The sequence below is a fragment of the Glycine max genome, chromosome 7, assembly GCF_000004515.6.
Source record: "Glycine max cultivar Williams 82 chromosome 7, Glycine_max_v4.0, whole genome shotgun sequence".
Classification (NCBI taxonomy): domain Eukaryota; kingdom Viridiplantae; phylum Streptophyta; class Magnoliopsida; order Fabales; family Fabaceae; genus Glycine; species Glycine max.
In genome coordinates this window covers 15202091-15223781 of record NC_038243.2, presented here as the reverse complement: position 1 = coordinate 15223781, position 21691 = coordinate 15202091, and the positions used below count along the sequence as shown (strand labels likewise).

General features: G+C 33.0%; 4 protein-coding genes and 1 pseudogene across 7 annotated transcripts; 2 read left to right on the top strand and 3 right to left on the bottom strand.

Annotated features, from left to right (window-relative positions):
• Positions 1–2133: 2133 nt before the first annotated feature.
• On the bottom strand, positions 2134–4160 carry LOC100785514 (1-aminocyclopropane-1-carboxylate oxidase 1). The gene is made up of 4 exons (XM_026129227.2): positions 4012–4160; positions 3736–3894; positions 3425–3648; positions 2134–2894 (listed from the first exon to the last, which is right to left on the bottom strand). Exons 2-4 carry the CDS (start codon positions 3835–3837, stop codon positions 2300–2302), a joined length of 921 nt encoding a protein of 306 aa, XP_025985012.1. The 5' UTR covers positions 3838–3894; positions 4012–4160; the 3' UTR covers positions 2134–2299.
• Positions 4161–9443: 5283 nt separating this feature from the next.
• On the top strand, positions 9444–11695 carry LOC100784980 (uncharacterized; annotated as a pseudogene).
• Positions 11696–11852: 157 nt separating this feature from the next.
• On the bottom strand, positions 11853–15464 carry LOC100798746 (probable acyl-[acyl-carrier-protein]--UDP-N-acetylglucosamine O-acyltransferase, mitochondrial). Of its 4 annotated transcripts, none has more exons than XM_006583509.3 (11): positions 15327–15464; positions 15146–15222; positions 14507–14631; positions 14320–14428; positions 13723–13815; positions 13499–13615; positions 13304–13387; positions 12639–12743; positions 12440–12556; positions 12234–12372; positions 11853–12088 (listed from the first exon to the last, which is right to left on the bottom strand). In XM_006583509.3, the coding sequence occupies exons 1-10, from the start codon at positions 15430–15432 to the stop codon at positions 12253–12255; spliced, it is 1053 nt and encodes a 350-aa protein (XP_006583572.2). In that variant the 5' UTR covers positions 15433–15464; the 3' UTR covers positions 11853–12088; positions 12234–12252. The 4 variants fall into 4 exon arrangements, with proteins under 4 accessions (XP_006583572.2, XP_014633449.2, XP_040872959.1 ...); XM_014777963.2 differs by having other exon boundaries at positions 12470–12556; XM_041017025.1 differs by having other exon boundaries at positions 15303–15429.
• A 434-nt stretch (positions 15465–15898) lies between these two features.
• On the top strand, positions 15899–16615 carry LOC121175187 (uncharacterized). Its single transcript, XM_041017492.1, has 2 exons — positions 15899–16266; positions 16352–16615. The coding sequence occupies exons 1-2, from the start codon at positions 16195–16197 to the stop codon at positions 16613–16615; spliced, it is 336 nt and encodes a 111-aa protein (XP_040873426.1). The 5' UTR covers positions 15899–16194.
• A 2377-nt stretch (positions 16616–18992) lies between these two features.
• LOC102667057 (uncharacterized) lies at positions 18993–20035 on the bottom strand. Its single transcript, XM_006584182.1, has 2 exons — positions 19981–20035; positions 18993–19882 (listed from the first exon to the last, which is right to left on the bottom strand). The coding sequence occupies exons 1-2, from the start codon at positions 20033–20035 to the stop codon at positions 18993–18995; spliced, it is 945 nt and encodes a 314-aa protein (XP_006584245.1).
• Positions 20036–21691: the final 1656 nt, after the last annotated feature.

Sequence of the window (21691 nt, the reverse complement as noted above, 5' to 3'; positions counted from 1 at the left end):
TAACATGGTTTGCAACTCATTCAAACATTGCTGCCACATCTCCTTCAAATCCAAAGATGAAAACTTAACAACATCCTCCACCACAAAGCTCACCACTTGTTGCCAACATGCATGATGAAGGACTACAACCACTTCCTTAATCATATGAATACACGCCACAATAACATCATCATCAAAATTATGGGTACAATCCACAGTTCTTCAATGCTAGCGGAGAAGACTTTAAAGACAATCTCATAGGTACAGATCTTCGAACATCAGAATCTTCTTATGCGTACATGCAAAGCATGTCCATACCTTTGTTTGCATCCTTTTACAAAACTATTGTTGGCAATTCTTCAACCAATCAACCAAATATTAATGACTTCATCTATGAAGAGCAACATATTGTTCTTGATGAACAACTTCAACTGCAAGAACATGGATGAGTATGTCGACAGTTGGTAAGAAACAGACAACCTCCTAAATGTGAAACTGGTGGACATAGACGACATTAATTGCCTTAGTTAAATTAGTGTGTACTATGAATGCTAGTTTTTCCTTGTTAATTGTTTGAACATTGCATTTAATGAATGAGCACAACATTTTTTAGAGAAGAATTGACTAGACATTGTTTCTTTCGAGACGATTTGACCCCACATTGTTTTTTCCTTGACGATTTGACCTCATTGCTTGTTTCGAGACGATGTGACTGAACAAGGTTTTTTACAAGATGATTTCACTGAACATTGTTTTTTTTCAAATTACGCAAACCAACAGTAATAAATTAAGACGCAATCTAAATCGTTTACATTGTTGGTGCGATCTCAACTGTTGTATGAGTTACAGGAGAACAAGTTACACCTAATATAAATAGCAGTAGGGGTTAGATGCAACTCAATACCTTTGTCTGATATATATTCACCATATTGCTTAAAACATGAAAAGTGTGTCCGCTCTTATGTATTGCGATGGTGACATAATTCCATCATATGAATAAATAATGTTTGAATGTCTTAGTGATCCTAAAGTCATCACAATAAGTGAGGACATGTCACTTTATGCCTTAAGGAAAATAATTTTTTACCGTTAATCAATTTACGTAGGTGATGGTTGCGTTGAATATGACTGTATAAAGCTCAAATGTGACGATGATGTGGAAAAAAATATTTTTCATCTATTTAGAATTTAGTACCAAAGATTTGATTGAGTTGAATGCAACTTTTGAGCGTTCTCCAAATGATATGAAATCATTGCCCTGTTGCACAAACCAAGAACTACTAATGAGATTATTGTTTTGATGTGTGATGAATTTGTGCAGTCATTGTTCAAACTAGTTGTTCTAACTACTTTTTTATGTACTTCAATCAGGTTAATCCTTCAATTATTTATCTAAGTTTTCTTTATTTATTTTTTTCATTTTCTTCAATAGAAGCTTTTAAATTATGTCACCTATTCTAAATATTTCATTTAAGGATTAATTATTTTTTTAAAAAAATACTATTTGATAAAAATGAATTACAAATGTTTTCTTTAAAATAAATTAAATAAAATTAATCTTTGTGGAATGTTGTGTAGAATTCACAACACAATAGAATGATTTAAAAATAATTTTAAACAAAATAAAATTAACAACATATGAAAATTAAAATTTTATTCTTATATAATAAAATTTATATATAAATTAATAAAAAAATTAAAACAATTAAAAAAATTTCTAAAACATTTAAAAAAAATAAAAACTAAGTTTTAAAAAATAAAAGAAATCCACGTTGAAAAATGGGTTCTTTCAACGTATCTAAAAAAAACATTAGTTAAGAAATCTCAACTAACACGGAAATAAAAAAAATATTAAAAAAAAGTTGTGCTAGAAGAATCGGTTACTCACCATGCAATGCAATGAAATATATTATTTGTGTAAATAATATTTGGCTTGTATTCTTTGTATAAATAATTAATTTATTTGGGTAAATAATTACCGGTTTATTTGTTATGTACTTTTGTCTTATCTGAGTTGCTCCTAGTTAGTGCATCACATTAGGAGGCAGATTTTTATTGCTTATTAGAGTAATACACGTGTTATGTTCAAAAAAACTAGTATGTAGAATAACTGAAAGTTTATAAAAAGTACAGAAAGAAAGGGATGGATATAGATAAAGAAAAAACTTGTGTTTTCTTCTTTGTTATTATTGATATTAAAACCATAAAAAAAAAAAAAAAACTTATGTTACGTATTTCTTTCTTGACTACTTTTAAGGAGAACGCGAAAAACATGACTTGTAAAATTAACTAGAATGAAGGGTATATGTTTGATCTTTATTCAAGGTTTAAGATTGCAGTGCCCGTTGGTCATATTCTTGATAGATTCAAATCTGGGACCCTTTTCACCGAACTTGGTGTTGCCATATAGCTCCAAATAGTCTCCATAACGATAATTACTTGGATATAAGAGTTTGTTAGCAGGGGAAATAATGGCTTCACCAACTGGGTTATAAAAGCTGGCTATGGAGAGTCTACTTCCGTTTTTGTCAGGCATGACCCTGTGCACAACACTTTTATAAAAGCCATTGCTCAACACTTCTACTTGGTCACCTGTGTTCACAAAAATGGCATTGTTCTTGGAGGGTGGAATCTCCACCCACTTGCCATCTTTGAAGAATTCTAGGCCAGGCACTTGGTCATCTTGGAGCAATAGGATGATGCCACCAGCATCTGTGTGTTCTCTAAGTCCTCTAACCAGTTCAGGGTGTGGACATTGAGGGTACTTGGCCACTTTTGTTCCCATAGCAGGTCCATTTGTTCCAGAAAATGCCTCCTTAATGTAGTTTTTCTCCAAACCAAGATTTTCACTCATAAGCTCAGATAACTTCTCTGCCAGCGTAACGAGTTGGTCAATATACTGATCCATTGTTTGGCTGCATTTACATATAAAATTGGTATCAGATTGTGCATTTTTAAGACAAAGTGTTTGTGTGTGTTTCCAAAGAAGGGAGCAGATACTATAAAGCACTGACATCGACACGGACACTGGACACGACATAGATATTGACACGTGGACACCTATAATGTCTAAAATATAGAACGTAATACGGGTGTCGTGTCGGTGTCGAACACTGACACGGACGCGTGTCGGACACTGAACACGACAAAGGACTGGAATGCCCGTGCTTCATAGGGCAGATCTAGTGTTATTCATTAGGAGGAAAAAAAGTGTTATCAAACACATTTTCTAACACAATTTTTTTAATATATTTTTATTATTAGTTAAAATTTATTAAAAATTATAAAACTATAAATGAGATTTATTAAATAATAAAGTAAGATTCCGAAAATTTTATGATTTTCAATAATTTTAACCTATAGTAAACTGTGTGTTTAAAAAAGTCAGAAAATATATTGCCAGCATTTCTCTACATTAGAAGTCACCCAGGTTGAGTTGACTAACCAAAGCTCCTGTGAGATGTTTGTGATTTTCTTAATGTTGGAAGTGGGACGGTGCCAAATGAAGAAGGCACTTTCCCAATCTATATCAGAGGTGTTCTGTTTTTTCTCCAAGGTCTTTGCTATCTCGGACTGGTAGAAACCTTCCTTCAGGTTCTCCTCATAGTGAATATTAATTAGCTCCTTCACCTTTTCCATCAGGTTTTTGTCAATTTCATGGTTCTCAATCTGCACATGTAATGTATTAAACAACAAAGCCAACTAAACTAACAATTGATTAAAAGGAGGAATTAACGCAAATCTAATTCTCTTTACCAGAAAGAAACCCCATTTCTGACAAGCTTCATCCAAAAGCGCCATGGTTTCACCCCTTTTGTCTCCATTGAGAGTGCTGAAATCTATCACAGGAATAGCCATCTATGTGCTAAGTGTTTGTTTGCTGAAGATACATTACTGGATGGGGTATATATAGGGCTACAAAAGATTTAAAACCGCTTTAACACTAAACAAACTACTAGATGGTATAATATAGTTTGATAAGTTTATATGAAGCATAGACTTAAAATGATTAGACAATTAGTTAGAGAGTACCTTGAGAATGGCAAGTCCAAGTTCATTTCGTAGTTATCATGTGATCCGGTGTATTTTTTAATTATTTCATTTAGATGGGGAATCAGATTTTTCCTTGTAAACCAAGTCTTCATCATGCTTCTCCACCACGTTTGGACTAGTCCAAGGTCCACGTAATTGTTGTTGTACACAAATATTTTGGGTTCAACTGTCTAAAAGCCACTGTGGATGGGACACTCGTTGATCCAGTATATGATACAAAAACCAGGGGCACTGGCATAGAAAAATAAAAGGTTGCATTGAAGCCAAAATGCAAATCGAGTTAATCAACCAGTGGGCGATTTTGGTTTTGGTTTTGGTTTTGGTTGGATGGTGTTGTGACATGATGAATCCTTCACTGATATTTTATTGACTATTTATTTGTGATCAACACAACTGTAACTGTGACTGGATGAAACAGGATCAATCATTACTCATTAGTTTATACCAACCGCACATAGTATGTGAAACCGGGTTTTCATGTTTCAATAGCCAGATCGAGTTGATGCTACCCAAACTTTACTTTATCTGGCCAACCACCATTTATAGCCCCTAAGCAAACGCTGCTGACTCTGCTATATGATTTGAGCACGTCTTTTCGTGCATGAACATTCAAACGTAGACATACAATGAATTCTTGTATCTCACGCAAGTCTAGATAAGGTCTCCATGAGATGATTGTAAGAAGAATTGCACTTGCAGCTATCCTTTGTTCCTAAGTATCTAAAATGGCAATTATTCCATTACGAAAACCTATTGTAGTGATTGAAGGTAAAATTAAGACATTATCGTAATTACGAAAACCTATTATTTTTTTATTTGGTATTATCCTAATTAAGACATTAGACCTCATAATAATATTTTAAGATATCTATGCAAGAACCAAATATAAAACTAATCTTCAATCAAAATTTAATTACACTTAAAATTCCTTAGTGATATTATTATATACTAAAAATAACTCTTACATAAGATTTGTAACTTCACAAATATAGAAATGATCTATTTATAACAAAATATCAATGTTAATAAAAACATATATATTTATTTTAAATATAGTTTAATTTGATCTCTTTGTAACTAATTAGCACACGAATATATATATGAGAGAGATAAAACATCTTATGAGAGTGATATGATTAAATCTAAGTGGTATAATTATACATAAAAGGGTTGAGATTCAATATAAACAAATCACATAATTTTTTAAGTGGTCACATAACAATAAATCTTGATCGTTAATGTTTGATTATGCGATTCAGAATTAATCCTTTCATTCTCATATATCATATAATATGTCCTCTCGTATATCTTTGAATGTGATGTTAATTGAATTAATATCAATTTTTATAATTACTATTATTTATTTATCAATTTTTCATGTTAATTAAAATGCAGGTAAATGATACAGGTATGTGTATAAAAGGACACAATTTGCAAGCTATGAGTATGGATACATGCATTTTTTAAAAGTGAGAGTATAAAATTTAATTATTGTTCATTTTATTTATAAGATGTGAATAATTTTTATATATTTTGCATACGGGGATTTTTTATGCATGTCTGTGTTGGATCGTTACAGATAAAAAAAAAAAGATTATTTTCTGCTTTATTACATTAGGATTTGGACTGTTTGATTTATTCTCAGTTACTTATTAGTAGATAGAGTTAGTGGCTATACTGTATTAAGTTTGTTGCTAATTGCAGTAAAAACAAAATTGTTGCTAATTGCAGTAAAAACAAAATTGTTGCTAATTTGAAATTTCATTCCATTGAAAACTTTGTAGACTTTCCACTCTCTCACATGGTTTTATAGACTTTTTTGAATCATTGAAGCATTTTCCATTATTTGAAATCTGAAATTCTGAATCATCCGAAATGACGTCGAAGTGCCCAAACTCATTCGTCTTTAATTATCTCCATGGCGTTTCTCAATGGTTGTTTCATCTTTTTGACGTGTATCTTTTAATGCCTATATTAAACTCTTTTCCTCGGTTGAAGGAGCTTTTAAGGTGTAATGTAAGGTTTTCCAATTTTTGAGAAGTATCTTTCAAATTTTAAAAGATTATTTTTATATAAATAAAACTTTGTAAATTTTTAAAAAGTTATGTTTGTGAATTTTAAAAATTAATTAAAAATATTATGTATTATTCAATATTTTTTTAAATTGTCATTAAGATTTTACAGTTTAGATTTTTACAGATTTATATAGTTAGAATTTAAAATATTTAATTTATTTTACAAATCTAAAAGATTTGAGAGAACTTCGTAATCTTTTAGAAAAAATTAAAAATTATAATGGCAAAACAAGTTTATTAAAGAGGACCAATATACAAATAAAATGTATGAAATTTTGTCAAAAATTACATATAAATTGTGTCTCATGTAGACTATGAGAAACACCATTCATACTTACTAAACAATTGCAATAACCCCAAAAATAGGGATGTTTGTAGATTGTTTTTTGTCAAATTTAAAATTCAACTCAATCAAATTTGATGAGTTTGGTTAGGTTTGATTTTTACATTTTTTTTTTGAAACCTAACTCAATCAAGCATTCATGAACTATTTGATTCACTTCGAGCCAATGAGTTACTCATTTAAATTTTATCTTTTTTTCTTAGAACTACTATTTAATATCATGATTTATCCAAATATCCAATATAATTACTACAATATTATTAAATGTCTAAAAGTAATAAAATTAATTTATTTAATACCATTAACATAATATTCTAAAATAGACTAATACAAATTAAAACAAAATATCATTCAATGAGATTTACTATAATAGTCTGAATCACAACTATTTCCTATAAGCTAATTTTTGCAGTAAGCTTTGTTGCAACTAGATTTGCTGAAACAAATGAACAAAATATGATTCATTAATATTATAAACATGACGAAAAAAAATAAATATGAAAAAAGGTGAAACAAATAACAATGTACTTGAAAGTAATACCTTAAGAAGTTTCAACACTTAGAGTTCCAATATTAGTAATATTTAAAGTCAAACCAAACAACTCTACAAATTTTGATCGGTTCAGTTTGGTTTTAATCGGATTTATAGATTTAAATCCATTATCCAAACTGTACATAAACGATTTTGATTGGTTCTGTTCGATTTTGACCCAAATACATAAATGACCCAATCCAACCTGTTTGGATCGGTTTGGATCAATTTTGGTTCATGAGTAACACGTACCCATGAACACCCCTATCCAAAAATACCAAATACCAAAAACCCCCCAAAAATAAAATTACTATTACTTTTATAATTTAAATAGGTTAGGAGATAAAAACTTATTATATAATAACTAAAATTTGATAAAATATAATATTGATATAATACTTTTTTTAAAATATTACTATTGATTTTGTAATAAAAAAAGTTAAGAATTGATGAGTGTTGCACATTAATATTTATACCAACATGCCGCCTTCAAATGATCCATCAAAATTTATATATTTTTAAGTATTATAATTTTTTTCTGTTATAAAAAATCTTAACTGTGAGTACCACACGATTTTTTCATATCAATTCATTAAGGCAAAACTATTTTATAAAAAAAATTAATTGCGCACCTTAGATTTTGTCTAAAACAGACTAAACTATCATTCACATGGTTGTAAGAAGAACCTAATAAATGTTTGATATTCTTGATTTTTCATAGGATTGATATAATGATGTAAGGTTTTGTTGTGTTCATATGTGGAGAATGATCTATTTAATGAAAAAATTTATGTTTGATTCTTATCATATATAAAAAAATTTTAGATCAACGACAATGACACACCACACAAAAAATTATTTTCTGACTCACTGAGTTTTTGACCTAGGTAGGAAAAAAATATGTTGGAGAAAAATAGTTATATTGTTTCTAATGAAATTTACAATGATTGGTTAATCATAGAATCCTTTTTTGCCCTGCACCTAGTTATGCATGGCAACAAAAGTTTGGAGGAAAAAAAACAGTAAAAATGAACTATTTTTCAAGAGTGTCATCTTCTAAAGTCACCTCTTATTAGTATATAGAGAACTTGTTTACAAGAGTATCCATCTTCCGAGTCACCTCTTATTAGTATATAGAGAACAAAACAGTAATCAAGCAAAACGAATGAAGCATAGGATCCTAATAATTTTGGTTTCAAAATTTATTGAAAAATTACATTTAAAAAAAATGTACAAACATCTATCATTACTGTTGACACATCAATAAATCAAATTATGATTCCTTTGAAACATACAAAACTAACAATAACAAGATTTTCAAGTTTAAGAAAGAAATTTTTTTGAGCATATTATGTCCATCTATAGGAAGAGACAATAACAAAACAAAGAAATGGTGCAAGAAATTCTATCCTAACTAAACTATGAGCTGCTTCACCAGCTACATATTAAAAATGCATTCTTGCATGGTGAGTTGTAGGTAGAGGTTTACATGGATCAGCCTCCTTGTTTTACTACTTCTAATGACCTTCATCTTGTTTGTTGCCTTCGATGTTCTTTGTATGGCTTGAAGCAATCTCCCCATGCTTAGTTTGACCTCTTTAGTTCTGCCTTATTTCGATTTGTTATCACTTGTTTTGAGGCTTATCACTTTGTATTTTCCTTTCACTCATCATTTGACTTGTGCATCTATTTGGTGATCTATATATGTTGATGACATTGTCATGAATGGTAATGACTTTGCTGGTATATGTTGGATAAAATCCCATCTTCAAAGTTAGTTTCAGATGAAAGACCTGTATTTGCCGAAATATGTTCTAGGCATTAAGGTTGCTCAATCCACCTTTGCATGGTCATTTCCTAGAGAAAATATGCTTTAGATATTCTTAATGGGACTGGTATGCTTGATTGTTGTCCCAATAATGCTCATATGGACCCCAATGTAAAGCTTCTTCTAGGTTAGGGAGAGCCATTGAAAGACCCGAGAAGATATCACAGACTTGTTGGTAGACTCACTTATCTCACTGTCATTAGGGCAAACATCACCTTTGTTGTGAGTGTGGTAAGCCAATTTCTCAATGCCCCTTTTGATAGTCTTTGGGATGTTGTCATGCACATTCTTTGATATGTCAAGAGTGTACTAGGCCATGGCTACTTTATGAAAAAATAAAGGGAATGTTGATGGGTTCAAAGCTTGCTTAGTGGCTAAGGACTATACTCAAATATTTCTAGGAATCCTTTATTTTTCAATACTCATATACCACTTTTCATGAATTTAGTTATGAAGATAATTCAAGTGCAAGAGGACTATATTGTAGAATAATGTGCTCTCTTTTTTTAACCACGTTGGGTGTGAGGCACGGCCTAAGTTGGTCATAACCCATGGAGGACAATTTTGTCCAATCACTAAATATTAGGGGTGCAGGAAGTAAAAGCCACCAAGTTTTGGGAAGGCCCATTAGCCGAAAAGATTTAGCCCACTCTATATGAAGCTAGCGCAGCAGGTTGAGTTGATGAGCAGCAAGCTATGGCGGAAGAACCGAAAGTTCCACCACCTTCTGATCCTCCGTTACCGTTTGATCCTAGTCGGAGTGAGTATCCCTCTCATCGTTACGTTACATCTTCTTACGATTTCTGTTTTTCTTTATTCAATTTTCTCGCGCTTTGAATTTTTGAGTTTAGGGCTTCAAGGAGTGCATTGCATTGATTGATTTTGTGATTATAGGTTGTGAGTTGATTTTATGATTATGGATTGTGAGTTGATAATTCTAATTTTCAATTTTTTGTTGAAGTGATTGGTATCATCAAGAGGAAGGCCTTGATCAAAGACTTAGCTGCGGTATACCATGCTGAATGCCTTGCATACTGTCAAGAGCTTTTGGAACTTCAAACTAAATGGGAAGAGGTAAATTCAAATTCAATTTTTTTTTTCTTCTACTTTCATACTATTGCTGTGATTAACTTTAGAATTTCATAACATTTTAGTAGGATAATGCTTGGTACAGATTACCTAGACTAGTTAGTAGTCAGTTACTTTACCTCAAATGAAGAAACACAATCCGAATTCTGACTGTTTGTTTAGCATTGGCAAAAAGAATTCACCTGACTACACGTAAAATTGAATTATTGAACGTGAGGACTGTGCATTTGGAGAAAAAAGTGTCAAGAAACTGTTTGGATAAACTTATCTTAAAAATAAGAAAGCAAAATAAATTAAGTTAAAATTAACTTATGCACTGGCTTTTACAGAAGCTCCTCTCATCCAAAACCATGAGTTTATTTTAACTTATGGAAAAAGCTCAATTATATTTTACCTTATTTTCTTCTTCTATAAGTACTTATTTTAGAAACAAGGGGATAACTGTTGATTGAAAAATCGTTAAGATTGTAACAAAATACATCTACATGATTAAATAAACATTGTTAAAACTGCCTTAATATTCTAATCAGTGGTTTTACTATGCGTTATCTCTTCTAAAGTGTACCAACGCACTTGAGAGAAGCCAAGTAAGAAGTTTTTAAGCTACTTCATAATTTTAATCTAGTCCAGTTAGATCATTCTACGAATTTTTGTAACTAGTCTCTATTTCATCAAACAGAAACATATGGTATTGGTAATGAAAATGGATCAAACATATAGCGGAATATAATTTACAAATTACAAATATGAAGCCTTAATTCTGTGAGACAAAAGAGGACAAGGGCTTATAGCTTCTTGATTTTGGGAATGCAAATATATTTAGGGGAATACAATCTGTTTCAATGATGAATCATTAGTTGGCAACAGTAGTTTCAACCTTGGAGAGATGCCTTTACTTAAAATACAAATATGAAGTGATAATAGGTTAGATTAGTGCTTCGATTTAATTGATGATGCTTTACCTATGTCTCAAATGTTTCAGCCATTTATTGACTTAAAAACTCCAGAGGAATCAAAAAAGGAGACAGCACGACCCTCCAAACGTGTAAAAAAGTTGCGTTAGGTATGATACAGCATAATTTCATTGTCATTGTAATAAATGTTTATAGATTGTTGAACATCAGCCCAAGTTCATTAAGGGTGGGTGCAGATTCAGTGAGACCTTCATGCTCCGATTTCCTTAGAAACATCCTACAATATTCTGTTTTTCATGCAAGATCCTTCATTGCACATGCTATGATTACCAATTGTCTCAGTTCTATCCATGTTTTGAAAAAATGATGAGTAAATCTATGACACTTGATAGAACATTATGGCGGAAGTTGATCCATGTAGCCGACCCCACCTAGTGGGATAAGGCGTTGTTGTTGTTGTTGTTGTAAATCTATGACAGGTTCCATCCTGATTTCGGTTGCATGTGAAGGTGTCAAGTGCATCATTTTGTTATGTTGGAAAGGGTTCATTAGTTTTTTGTCCATTTCAGGTTTTCAGGTGGTTGATGCATAACTCATTTAGGGCGCAAAAGATGCACCATCTGAGGATATACCTTTTTCTTGCTGCTGGTGTGTACCTGTTAGTATCAGAGCACATATTTAATGTAGTATCGATGTACTTTTCAAATGCTACTGAGACTTGATGTGTGAGATTTCATCCATCAGCCTGCAGTTATGGAACATTTCCCACTGCTCGATAAAATAGATAAATACATAATTTGATTTTTTTGTTGTGGGAATGATGTATAGAATGTTGTCAGTCCTGCATTCAGTTTGTGGGTACAATCCATTGTTGATATTTTAGCTTGCTTTGCAATTCTTTCTTTTTTCTGTTGCAGTTTTAGCTCTATGCAAGAAATTAGTTACCGAGAAATCATCTACTGTGAAATTTTATGCTTTTCAGGCTAAATATTAACTTGATGGAGAGAAAAGTGACAATTTACGCAAGATTAGTCTATTATGTGGAGAATGAGTAGAGGGTAGAGATTCCTGACTCCTGAGTTCAGCATACAAATCTGTACCTATACAAAATTTGAGATTCACGACCATTTCTCGCTTCCTACGATCGCTTAATAATACAACAAACTCTTCTTACACAGATTATAACAAGGAAAAGAACTGCTCCATCGTAAACCAACTACACTTTAAATGGTCTCCCATAGGCTTCATGATGGAGAGAAAAGAACTGCATGACATCTGCAAAATTACAAATTTTTATAATTATTTTACTAAAATTAAGTACTGGTTTACTTCTGTTTCTTAATTGTAAATTGATGTTAAAAACATACATCTTTTAGCATCTAGTAAGCATGGCAAGCACAGAAAATATATATTAACTGACCTCATAACCTCAGCATGCTTCAAGAGGCATTCCATTGTCTAAACCTGCATATTCCACGACGATTTTCAGCAAATGAGTTGCGAATAGACTGCAACATAGCACGCACAGCAGGAACATGAACCAATTCCTCATGCTGCTCCTGCAGAATAAGTTTCCCATAAGATTAGATCCACCCCAAGGAAGACACTAGATAAATCACCAACTACCTCAAAGAAATAGACGAACACAAACAATACCACTTCTGCAAGCCTTTCTTCTAAAGACCCAGCATTTGCATCAACACACATGAATATCTTTCGATAAGCAGTTCTCATGCTCTTGATCTGAAACATTACCCGAGCAAATTGTTTAGTTGTGATGAAATATAATTGAGGACAACTAAATTTGAAAATTGTGAGCATAAACCTCTGCAATGCTGAATCCACATCGAGTAAGGCCCACTACATTTAGACCACGAAGCTCAGCTCTTTCTCCGGCTACCATCATGTACTTTGGGACATCTTGTGAAACCTTCATTTATGTAAGAACATGACAATGTAGTTGCGCACCTGAGTAGATGTAAATCAATTTGGCATTGTAAAAGTATTTGTTTTAACAAGTTCTTCAATAAGGGCAATTTGATGTAATACATTCCAAAGATAGCAGCCCTTATGTGCTAGAATCCATTTTTAAATAAACTTTTTGTTGAAATCATCTCATGAAAAATAAATTTACATTGATTACTGATGCCAAAGTTGAGAACAGATCCACTATTACATAAGTACTGTTATTTACAGTAATTGATACTGTTGGTCCCGCTCAGAAATTTAAGTCCCTATCAAATTTGCCCAAATCTAAAGGATATGAAGTGATCTTAATTGTGTTGGACAGATTTTTAGGTTGCATATTCTTCACATACTCCTCACCATTCACATCCATTATAAGTTTAGTACGACCTACTAGAAAACTTCTGCTGAGTGCTGACTGCCTATGATTTTGACAGTTGCATGTTTCCACAATTGCATAACAATCATTTCCCTTGTTATCAAACAGATTGATTCAAGACCATGAAGATAAAAAGATAAACCTACCACAGAACCACCACCAAGAAAAGAGAAAGAGCCAAGATGACAGAATTGATGAACAACAGTCGCACCTGCAGTGTGAACGTAGTCCTACATATGAAGAGTTTTAATTAATTTTCTAATTCTATGCTTAAAACATAAGAAATTAATAAAACCGAATTTATCATAAAAGAAAAGTGACTTTAATTTTTTAGAACTTACTTCCACTTCGACATGCCCAGCTAGGAGAGTATTGTTCGCAAAAATATTGTTGTTACCAATCTTGCAATCATGGGCAATATGACAAGATCCCATTATAAAATTGGCATTACCAATAACCTGATCATATGATCATGGTGAGAATATGAAAAGGTATATATGTTTTTGAGTCTAAAAATTCTGAGGTTTTTTTTTCTGTAAAAAAGTTACTGAAGCCAACTTCTTACCGTCCTATCGGTTGATTTTGAAGATCGGTGGATTGAAGTATGTTCCCTAATATCATTATTGTGTCCAACTTCCAGGTAACATTCATCCTCTGGCTACATGATTAGCACAATTAAAAGATTATATTTTTTTAACATTAAGCTTTTACTATGATTAGTTCCTTAACATGCACTCTGTCAATTAAGGGAAGAAAAGAACCTACTTAACTGTCAATATTTCTGCAATACATATTTAAAATATAGTCAAGTTGATTGATCAATTAACTTTAACACACACACACACCCTCTCTTTGCCCCAATATTTTTTCTTCCTGACTAAAGGAAATGTTAATACTTATACCTATAATACAATAAACAATGACAGCATGATTCCTAATTCATTAATCAGTCTATGGAACAACTGTGTACGTGGACCATAGCGAGCCTCCCTTCACAAATTGCCTACGGCAACTAGCAAAAAAACCGCCACATCATTCCGCCATGGCGGCCATAACGCTGCCATTTAATGACACTGACGTTGACAACAGAGTTAGCAATGCCAATGCAAAAACCATGATATTAAAAATATTAAAAACCTCAACCAGTTAATGTGAAGCATACCTTGTATTTCATGTCTTGACATTTGACACCAATCACAGCATGATATCCTATCGTGTTATTGCTTCCAATGACAGTACATCCAGGATAATCATCACCAACAACAGCACCACTTTTCAAAACAAATACAATTCAGCAGAGCAGAACCTTATGAGAAAACAGTGATCTTAAGTCTGAACTCAGAACTCACGTCATCAACATGCAATTGTCCCCTAACTCTGTACTTCCAAAAACATGGCTTCCAGGATGTAGTTGACAACCATTCCCCAGCTTTGCAGAGGAGCTAACAGAACAAAAAGGACCAATCGAAACACCCTAATCATAAAAGCAGGAGACATTAAGTAGTGAAAATATGGTTGATGAATGTAGAACATTATTAGCTCCACTTGACAATTTGAATTGATATTTAGCTGAAGACTGCATCTTAGAGTAATACATACTAGAAATACACATTAAGTGTAGAGAACAGACACCAAGCTCTACATGCTTCAAAACAGAAGCTACTTTACTTTCTTTTGGTCAACACCAAAGTTTTAAATTGTGCCCATGATTGTTGCAATCCTTGAAATTGCAAGAAATTGACAAATATATATGCAGACCATTGGTCAACGCAAATATTACTGGTCAATGAACCTCTAAACTTAGGCATAGGACCATTACCACAACGAGGGACAAAGTCGGGGGCTAACAAATAATAGGGCACAACATGGATACCTATGTTTTCACTTTCTCACATAAAAACTAACCGAGATACCCAATTCGAAAGGAATAACAATTAAGAGCAAAAGGATCAAACTTTGGTTCAAGCAAGAGAAAGAGTAAACCTTACCTGGCCAATGACGGCATTGGGATGAACAACGGCAGTGGGGTGGATGCAACTGTCAAACCTCTCCCCGTCTGCAACATCTGCCATCACAGTCAAAGCATAAACCCAAAAATATATAAACAAATAAAAGATTAAGAGAGAGATTTTTAGCATTTGATACAAGTAGCGAGATATTTGAATATACAAGAGAAGGAGCGTGGCTGAGACTGATGGAGCGCAGAAGAAAGGGAGAAGTGGCTGCGAGTTCCTACTTTCCTGAGACACCACATTTTTGCTTTGCTTTTCACCATCAGACATAGCCCAAATTCTATATTTATTTGAGAAAATATATGGAAAACTTTATTGTTTTTTTAAATTAAATATCTTAAAAATTATACTGAACATTAAGCTATTATTATTATTATTATTATTATTATTATTATTTTAAAATTATTCTAACAATATTTCTTAAAATTTTCAAACTTAAATTTGAATACAAAATCTATTTTGATACAAAGGGTTAAAATGATTCTTAAATCAACTTTAAAATTATTTTAACTCATCTTTCAAAATAGAAGAAAAAAATATAGGGTAAATAGTCGTTTTGGTCCCTGAAAGTATAACTCGCTGTCAATTTGGTCCCTGAATCGAGATAAATTGCAAAATAGTCCTTGAAAGTGTAATCTATTAGTCACGTTAGTCCCTGCCGTGAATGGAGTAGTTAACGCCGTCAGTTATCGCTGATGTGGCTCGTTAAGTGCCACACAGACATGATTATATGGATTTTTAATTTCTAATTTCGTTTATTTTAATGAAATGAGGGATCAAAACGAAAGTAAAAAACCCTCATATATCCTCCTCCTCTTCTTCTTCTTCCTTAACATAACCCTTAAATAGAACTTATGCCCTCTTCTCCTCCTCCTCCATATTTGCACTTCTAATCATCTCAATAGACCTCAAAAATCGCACCATTTCGTTCTCTCTTACTATCAACAATGTCGTAGAGGAGCAATGCATCATCATCTCGAACAAGAGTTTCATCACAAGTTGTTCTTTTTTGTGGTTGTGGTAGAATGGCTGTTAGGCGTGTTGCTGGAACAAATATTAACAGAGAAAGGGCGTTTTTCACTTGTTCAATTAATAAGGTATGTCTATTTCACATTTATTGATTTAGGGTTTTGATTTCACATTGGGGGTTTTGATTTAGGGTTTCTATTTGGGGCTTTTCAGGATGAAGTTGGATATTGTGGGTACTTTATTTGGGTTGATCAATTGATTGAAGCACTTGGAGTTGATGATTCACTTGGGACATTTTCCATGGAACAAAGAAGACAATTTGGAAGAGAGGAAGATAAGACAATGTGGAAGGCTCAAGTTAACTCAAAGCTTGATTGTATGGGGATTGAAATGAAGATGTTTAGAACAATTGTCTATGGAATATTCTTAATCCAATTGTTGTCAATGGTGGTGTTTGTATGTATTCACAAGTACTAGGAATATATATATTAAGTGTAATGATGTAATTTGAGTCTTAGTGTGTTCATGTTGTTATCTACTTGAATGCTTTTAATCAATTTGATGTAATGCTAATCTAAGGAATGTTATTTTGTTGTCTTAGTATGTTCATTTTGTTGCAAAATTGCATAAGATTCAGTTCTGCATAAGGGCATAATCTGTCAAAAAACAATGCTGCATAACTGTATAATTGGTTCCAGAAAATCAATGCGTAACTGTCATTTTAGTCCCTGAAAGATATACGTTTATATTGTTTTAGTCCCTGTAAGTTGTCACTTACTGTCAACTTAGTCCCTGAAAGTTACACGTGAAATCAAAATAGTTCCTGCAATTTAACCAGAATTTTACCAACCTCACCAGAAACTTAACCAGGAAATATAGTCCCTGCAGTTTAACCAAAATTTTACCAGAAATTTAACCAGAATATTTCAATACATAAATTGTTCAAAACATATGGATAATTGCATAAGTGGTTCAAAACATATCCTAATTACTCTATTACAACTTCATAATTTGTTCAAAAGATATGCATAATTGCATAAGTGGTTCAAAACATATCATAATTACTCTATTACAACTTCATAACTAGTCTTCAAAAGATATGCATAATTGCATAAGTGGTTCAAAACATATCCTAATTACTCTATTACAACTTCATAACTAGTCTTCAAATTTCTTCAACCTTGATTCTGACCATGTCCGCTTGGGGGAAGTCTAGGAGTTGGCATGAATGTCATCATCACAAGCTGACTACTTGGCATGGGACACGAAACCATAAGTGGTGTAACATCCTCATCGGGTGGTGGTGGAATCCAATTGGGTGGTCTGCGTGAAACACCTGGATAGCAACATCCATTTGTGTTGTGACCTTGATGACCACATCTCTAGCAAGTTATGATTGGGTATGATCTCTTTAACTTTGTAGTTTGTGAAGGGTTCTCAGTAGTGTCCTTCCTTCTCTGTTTCTTAGGTCTCCCTGGGCGCCTCTTAATTGGTGCAGGTGTTGGTCTATCATATGAAGTTGGTTCCCAATATTCCTCACCTTGTGTTGGTTTGATGAAATGCTCATATGTGGCATTGTATGATCCTATTGTCATCTACCCATGACAAAAATCCTCAGGTTTTCTTACCTGATGTGCAATGCATGCAATGGCATGTTCACATGGCATACCTAATGTCAAAAACAAGGGAAGGGCAGAATCTTTTATGTGTCAAAAACAGAATATTAAACAAGTTCTATTCTCTGAACAGGTAAAAATAAGCAATGCATTAAGGGTAGGCAAGTTCCTGTATACAAAATGAAAGGCTACCATTAAGGGTAGTTGTGCAGACTTAACACTCAATGCATTGTTTTCGTTGTTCTCCAGTAGGCAAAATAATTATTTGGAGCAAAATAATTGAGATTATGAAAACTAAGTATTTGGAGCTTCAAAATAATTATTGTTTATGTATATAAAATTATTGTGATATAATTATTGTATATAGTGATATAATATTCCTAAGACAGTAGGCAAAAAATAATTATTGTATATAGAATAATTCCAAGATAGTAGACACAAGTGATATAATATTCCTAATTCATCCAAAGTAAGAATATTAGCATAATATTAACATGTAAGCTCCCAGAATCTACAGGTGCATGTTTGTGCCTCCACGTCAACCTTTACATGCGACCTCCAGTTGCAATGTACTTCATATTTCCCATCTCCCGTTTAGTGTGGTGTCCATTTGTTACTTTCAATCTTCAACTTGTCCAACCTAGAGTGTTGGATTGGGCATAGTGGACCTTGTCTATTCAATAACTTCAATTTGTTACTAGACATTGTCCTCATGATGTAACATATAATCTCCTCCGCCAATGACAAAATGGGCTTCACCCTATGCTTCAAGATGCTTGCATTAAATCCTTCACACACATTGTTGGTAATGTTATCGGTCTTGCACTCAGTGCTGAAATATGCTTTGGTCCAAGCCTCCTTAGGCCACTTACCTAAATAACGCCAAGCCTTCTCATTTTTCACCTTTAACCTCTCCATCACAACATTGAATTGAGCAGGTGTGGTTGCCCTTGCACATTTCCACACTACACCCCTCAATTCCAAGTCTTTGTATTGCTTAATGAAATTCCTCCACAAATGCATAGCACAGTACCTATGAGGTGCATTTGGGAATACTTCATGAACAACAACAATTAGTCCCTGAAAGATTTCACTTACTGTCAGTTTGGTCCTTCAAAGAACATATAAAAAATCATAATAGTACAATAAACTAAAACACGTACCTTCTGCATGTCACTCATAAAATTCCACCCATGCTGCCTACAATCTCCCAAATCTTGCCTCAGTAGTGTGAGAAATCATCTCCAGTTGTCTTTATTCTCAGCATCCACAATTGCATAAGCAATACAGTAGTTATGGTTGTTTGCATCTTGTCCAACTGCAGCTAGTAGTTGTCCCCCATAATAACCCTTTAAAAAACAACCATCTAGACCAATGAATGGTCTACACCCAGCCTTGAAACCTAACTTACAAGCTTCTAGACATACATAGAAACGTTGAAACTGAGGTGGAGCATTGGGAATAGGAATACAATCAATCTTAGTTGTTGACCCCGGGTTACTCCTAAGTAACTCATGAGCATAGTCCCAAATCTTTGCGTATTGTTGGTTAACATCACCTTCCACCAACTGTCTTGCTTCTTTTAATGACCTAAATAGCTTGGTGTCGTTAATTTGCACTCCAAATTCCTCCTTTAAGTAATCAAAGTCTTGTATATATGTGATTGTTGGCTGCTGCCTAATCTTTGCCTCAAGCTTCTTAGAGATCCACTTTTTCTTTGCTGTTTTGTTTTTGAAAACTCTAGCGCATGAGTGTTCACTATTGAAAGTTTTGACTTGGAAACATTTTTCACCTTTGTTCCAAGAACAAAAAATCTCCCACTTACACTCTTGTTCCTTACACTTCGCTCTAACCCTTTCACGATCATTCTTCTTCCAAACAAATTCCCTTCCTAGGTGAATTGTGTAGTCTCTAAGCGCATCCTTAAACAAGTCAAGGTTTTCAAATTCCATCCCCAACTCTAGGTGAACTTGACCAAAGGTTGAATTTGGATTAAAAATTGGGAAAACGGCCTTCTCATCATCCTCATCATCTGTACTAATTGGGCTCTTCAACTCCTCTGAGTGCCACGAATCTTTGTCTGACTGCTCATTACCTTCATCACTTGGAGGTTGCACACTTGCCTTTGCTTTTTTTTAGACATAAACGATGCTAGAGTCTCATCATCCAAGTATATATCATCATCCCCACTTAAATATGAAGGTGAATAAGTAGGATCAGCCTCACCCTCACTATCAGCTTGTATCACTTGTGATTGAGTTTGAACTTCAATATCAACCATTCTACAATAACATAAACACATATATGCAGTAACTATAAGTCAAAATCACAAGCATTAACAATTCCATAATAACTTTTAAATCTAATATTCAGCTTCATATAACCCACTGTCTCAGTAGAAGAAGAAAATTAAACCAAGTAATACAAGCTTAACTGAAACAGAGAACAACACTTTTCTTCAAGGCAATGCATGCAACTATTCATATTTCTAATGAACATATCAGTGAAACATAAATAACAACAATGAAAGGCTCCAAATGATAAAAGCCCCAAATTTTTCCTAATTTGTAACCCTAAAAACCTATCTGAAACATAAATAGAATCAAACTAACTAATAAAGTTCCAATATCAATGCAATACGAAACTAACAACAATGAAGTGCTAAAAGATTAACTTGCATCTATATTTGAAATGGGTATTTTTGTAAACCCTAGAACTATGAAACTGTAGAAGAAAAATCAGAATGGAAGAAAAAATAATCAACAATGAAGCTCAACGATGAAAATGGAGAAGAAAAAACAATGAAGATTATGGAAATTTTCAGAAACAGAGAAGGCGAAACATACCTTAAACCTCGTTTTCGAACGATCAACGATGGAAGCCGAGGACAAACGATGACGAGAAGTGATCAACGACGATGGATGATGATAGTCGAGGAAGAAGAAGGTTGATGGTTGAGGGTTGATGGTGGTTTTGTCTTCTCCAGAGAGTTGAAATGGGTTGTGGTCCCTGACAGTTGAAAAGGTGAGAGAGTGGGAGTGTTTTTGTTGTTTACTGAGAGAGTTGAAAAGTTTTTGATAAAAAAACCTAAAACGTGACTTTTGATTGTTTTTTAATTAAAAAAACATTATTTAAATAAATAAATGTTTAATGTCACTTTGGTCCCTCATTACGTGGCATGTCTGTGTGGCACTAAACGTGCCACATCAGTGAAAACTGACGATGTTAACTACTCCATTCACGGCAGGGACTAACGTGACTAACAGATTGCACTTTCAGGGACTATTTTGCAATTTATCTTGATTCAGGGACCAAATTGACAGCGAGTTACACTTTAGGGACCAAAATGACTATTTACCCAAAAATATATACTTCTTTCTTTAAGTTTTTAGAAAATATTGTATCTATTTCTATATCTTCGTTCATCTTTCTCCACCTCTCACTCAACCTTCTCCAAATCTCAATCAAATTTCGTTATGTATCGCAAAATGAGTGGGTCAACTCACCCAACCTAAACTCACAGTGAAACATAGGATTTTAATTTTAAATTTTTATCACAAATTAAATATGAGCTTTTTTTCAGTAGATTTAGCTTGTAAACATCCATATAAATCGACTAGACTTGAGTCTTGTTTTAAAATTCTAAATTGAATTTAAATTTCTAAAAAAGGTAAAAAAAAATCAATCATAATAAAAGTAAATAAAATTTTACAGTATATTTTAAATATTAATTATTATTTTAAAAATTAAACGTAAGAAAGTGAAAAAGATCAAATGACTATAAAAATAAAAGTTTTAATTTTTAAATTAGTGCTATTTCTATTTAAATTGAGGACTAAAGTATCATACTTTAGAAAATGCAATTTAGGCTGTGAGTTTTACTTTTTATTTTTAAATTGAGGACTAAAGTAAAATTTTAATAAAGAGAACGGTTAAA

Bases quoted from the DNA above. Each gene is read 5' to 3' on its own strand.
- LOC100785514 (XM_026129227.2), bottom strand. From the start codon at position 3,837: ATGGCTATTCCTGTGATAGATTTCAGCACTCTCAATGGAGACAAAAGG. The intron at 3,649-3,735 runs GTAAAGAGAATT...TTACATGTGCAG, and splicing joins AGAAATGGGGTTTCTTTCTG to ATTGAGAACCATGAAATTGA. The intron at 2,895-3,424 runs GTTAGTCAACTC...ATGTAAATGCAG, and splicing joins AACATCTCACAGGAGCTTTG to CCAAACAATGGATCAGTATA.
- LOC100798746 (XM_041017025.1), bottom strand. From the start codon at position 15,411: ATGTGGTGTCTCAGGAAAGTAGGAACTCGCAGCCACTTCTCCCTTTCT. The intron at 14,429-14,506 runs GTGAGTTCTGAG...TGTTTTGAAAAG, and splicing joins GACAATTGCATGTTGATGAC to TGGTGCTGTTGTTGGTGATG. The intron at 12,744-13,303 runs GTAGGTTTATCT...ACATAAATGAAG, and splicing joins TTCTTGGTGGTGGTTCTGTG to GTTTCACAAGATGTCCCAAA.
- LOC121175187 (XM_041017492.1), top strand. From the start codon at position 16,195: ATGGCTGTTAGGCGTGTTGCTGGAACAAATATTAACAGAGAAAGGGCG. The intron at 16,267-16,351 runs GTATGTCTATTT...GGGGCTTTTCAG, and splicing joins TCACTTGTTCAATTAATAAG to GATGAAGTTGGATATTGTGG.
- LOC102667057 (XM_006584182.1), bottom strand. From the start codon at position 20,035: ATGGTTGATATTGAAGTTCAAACTCAATCACAAGTGATACAAGCTGAT. The intron at 19,883-19,980 runs GTGAGGCTGATC...TCTAAAAAAAAG, and splicing joins GATACAAGCTGATAGTGAGG to CAAAGGCAAGTGTGCAACCT.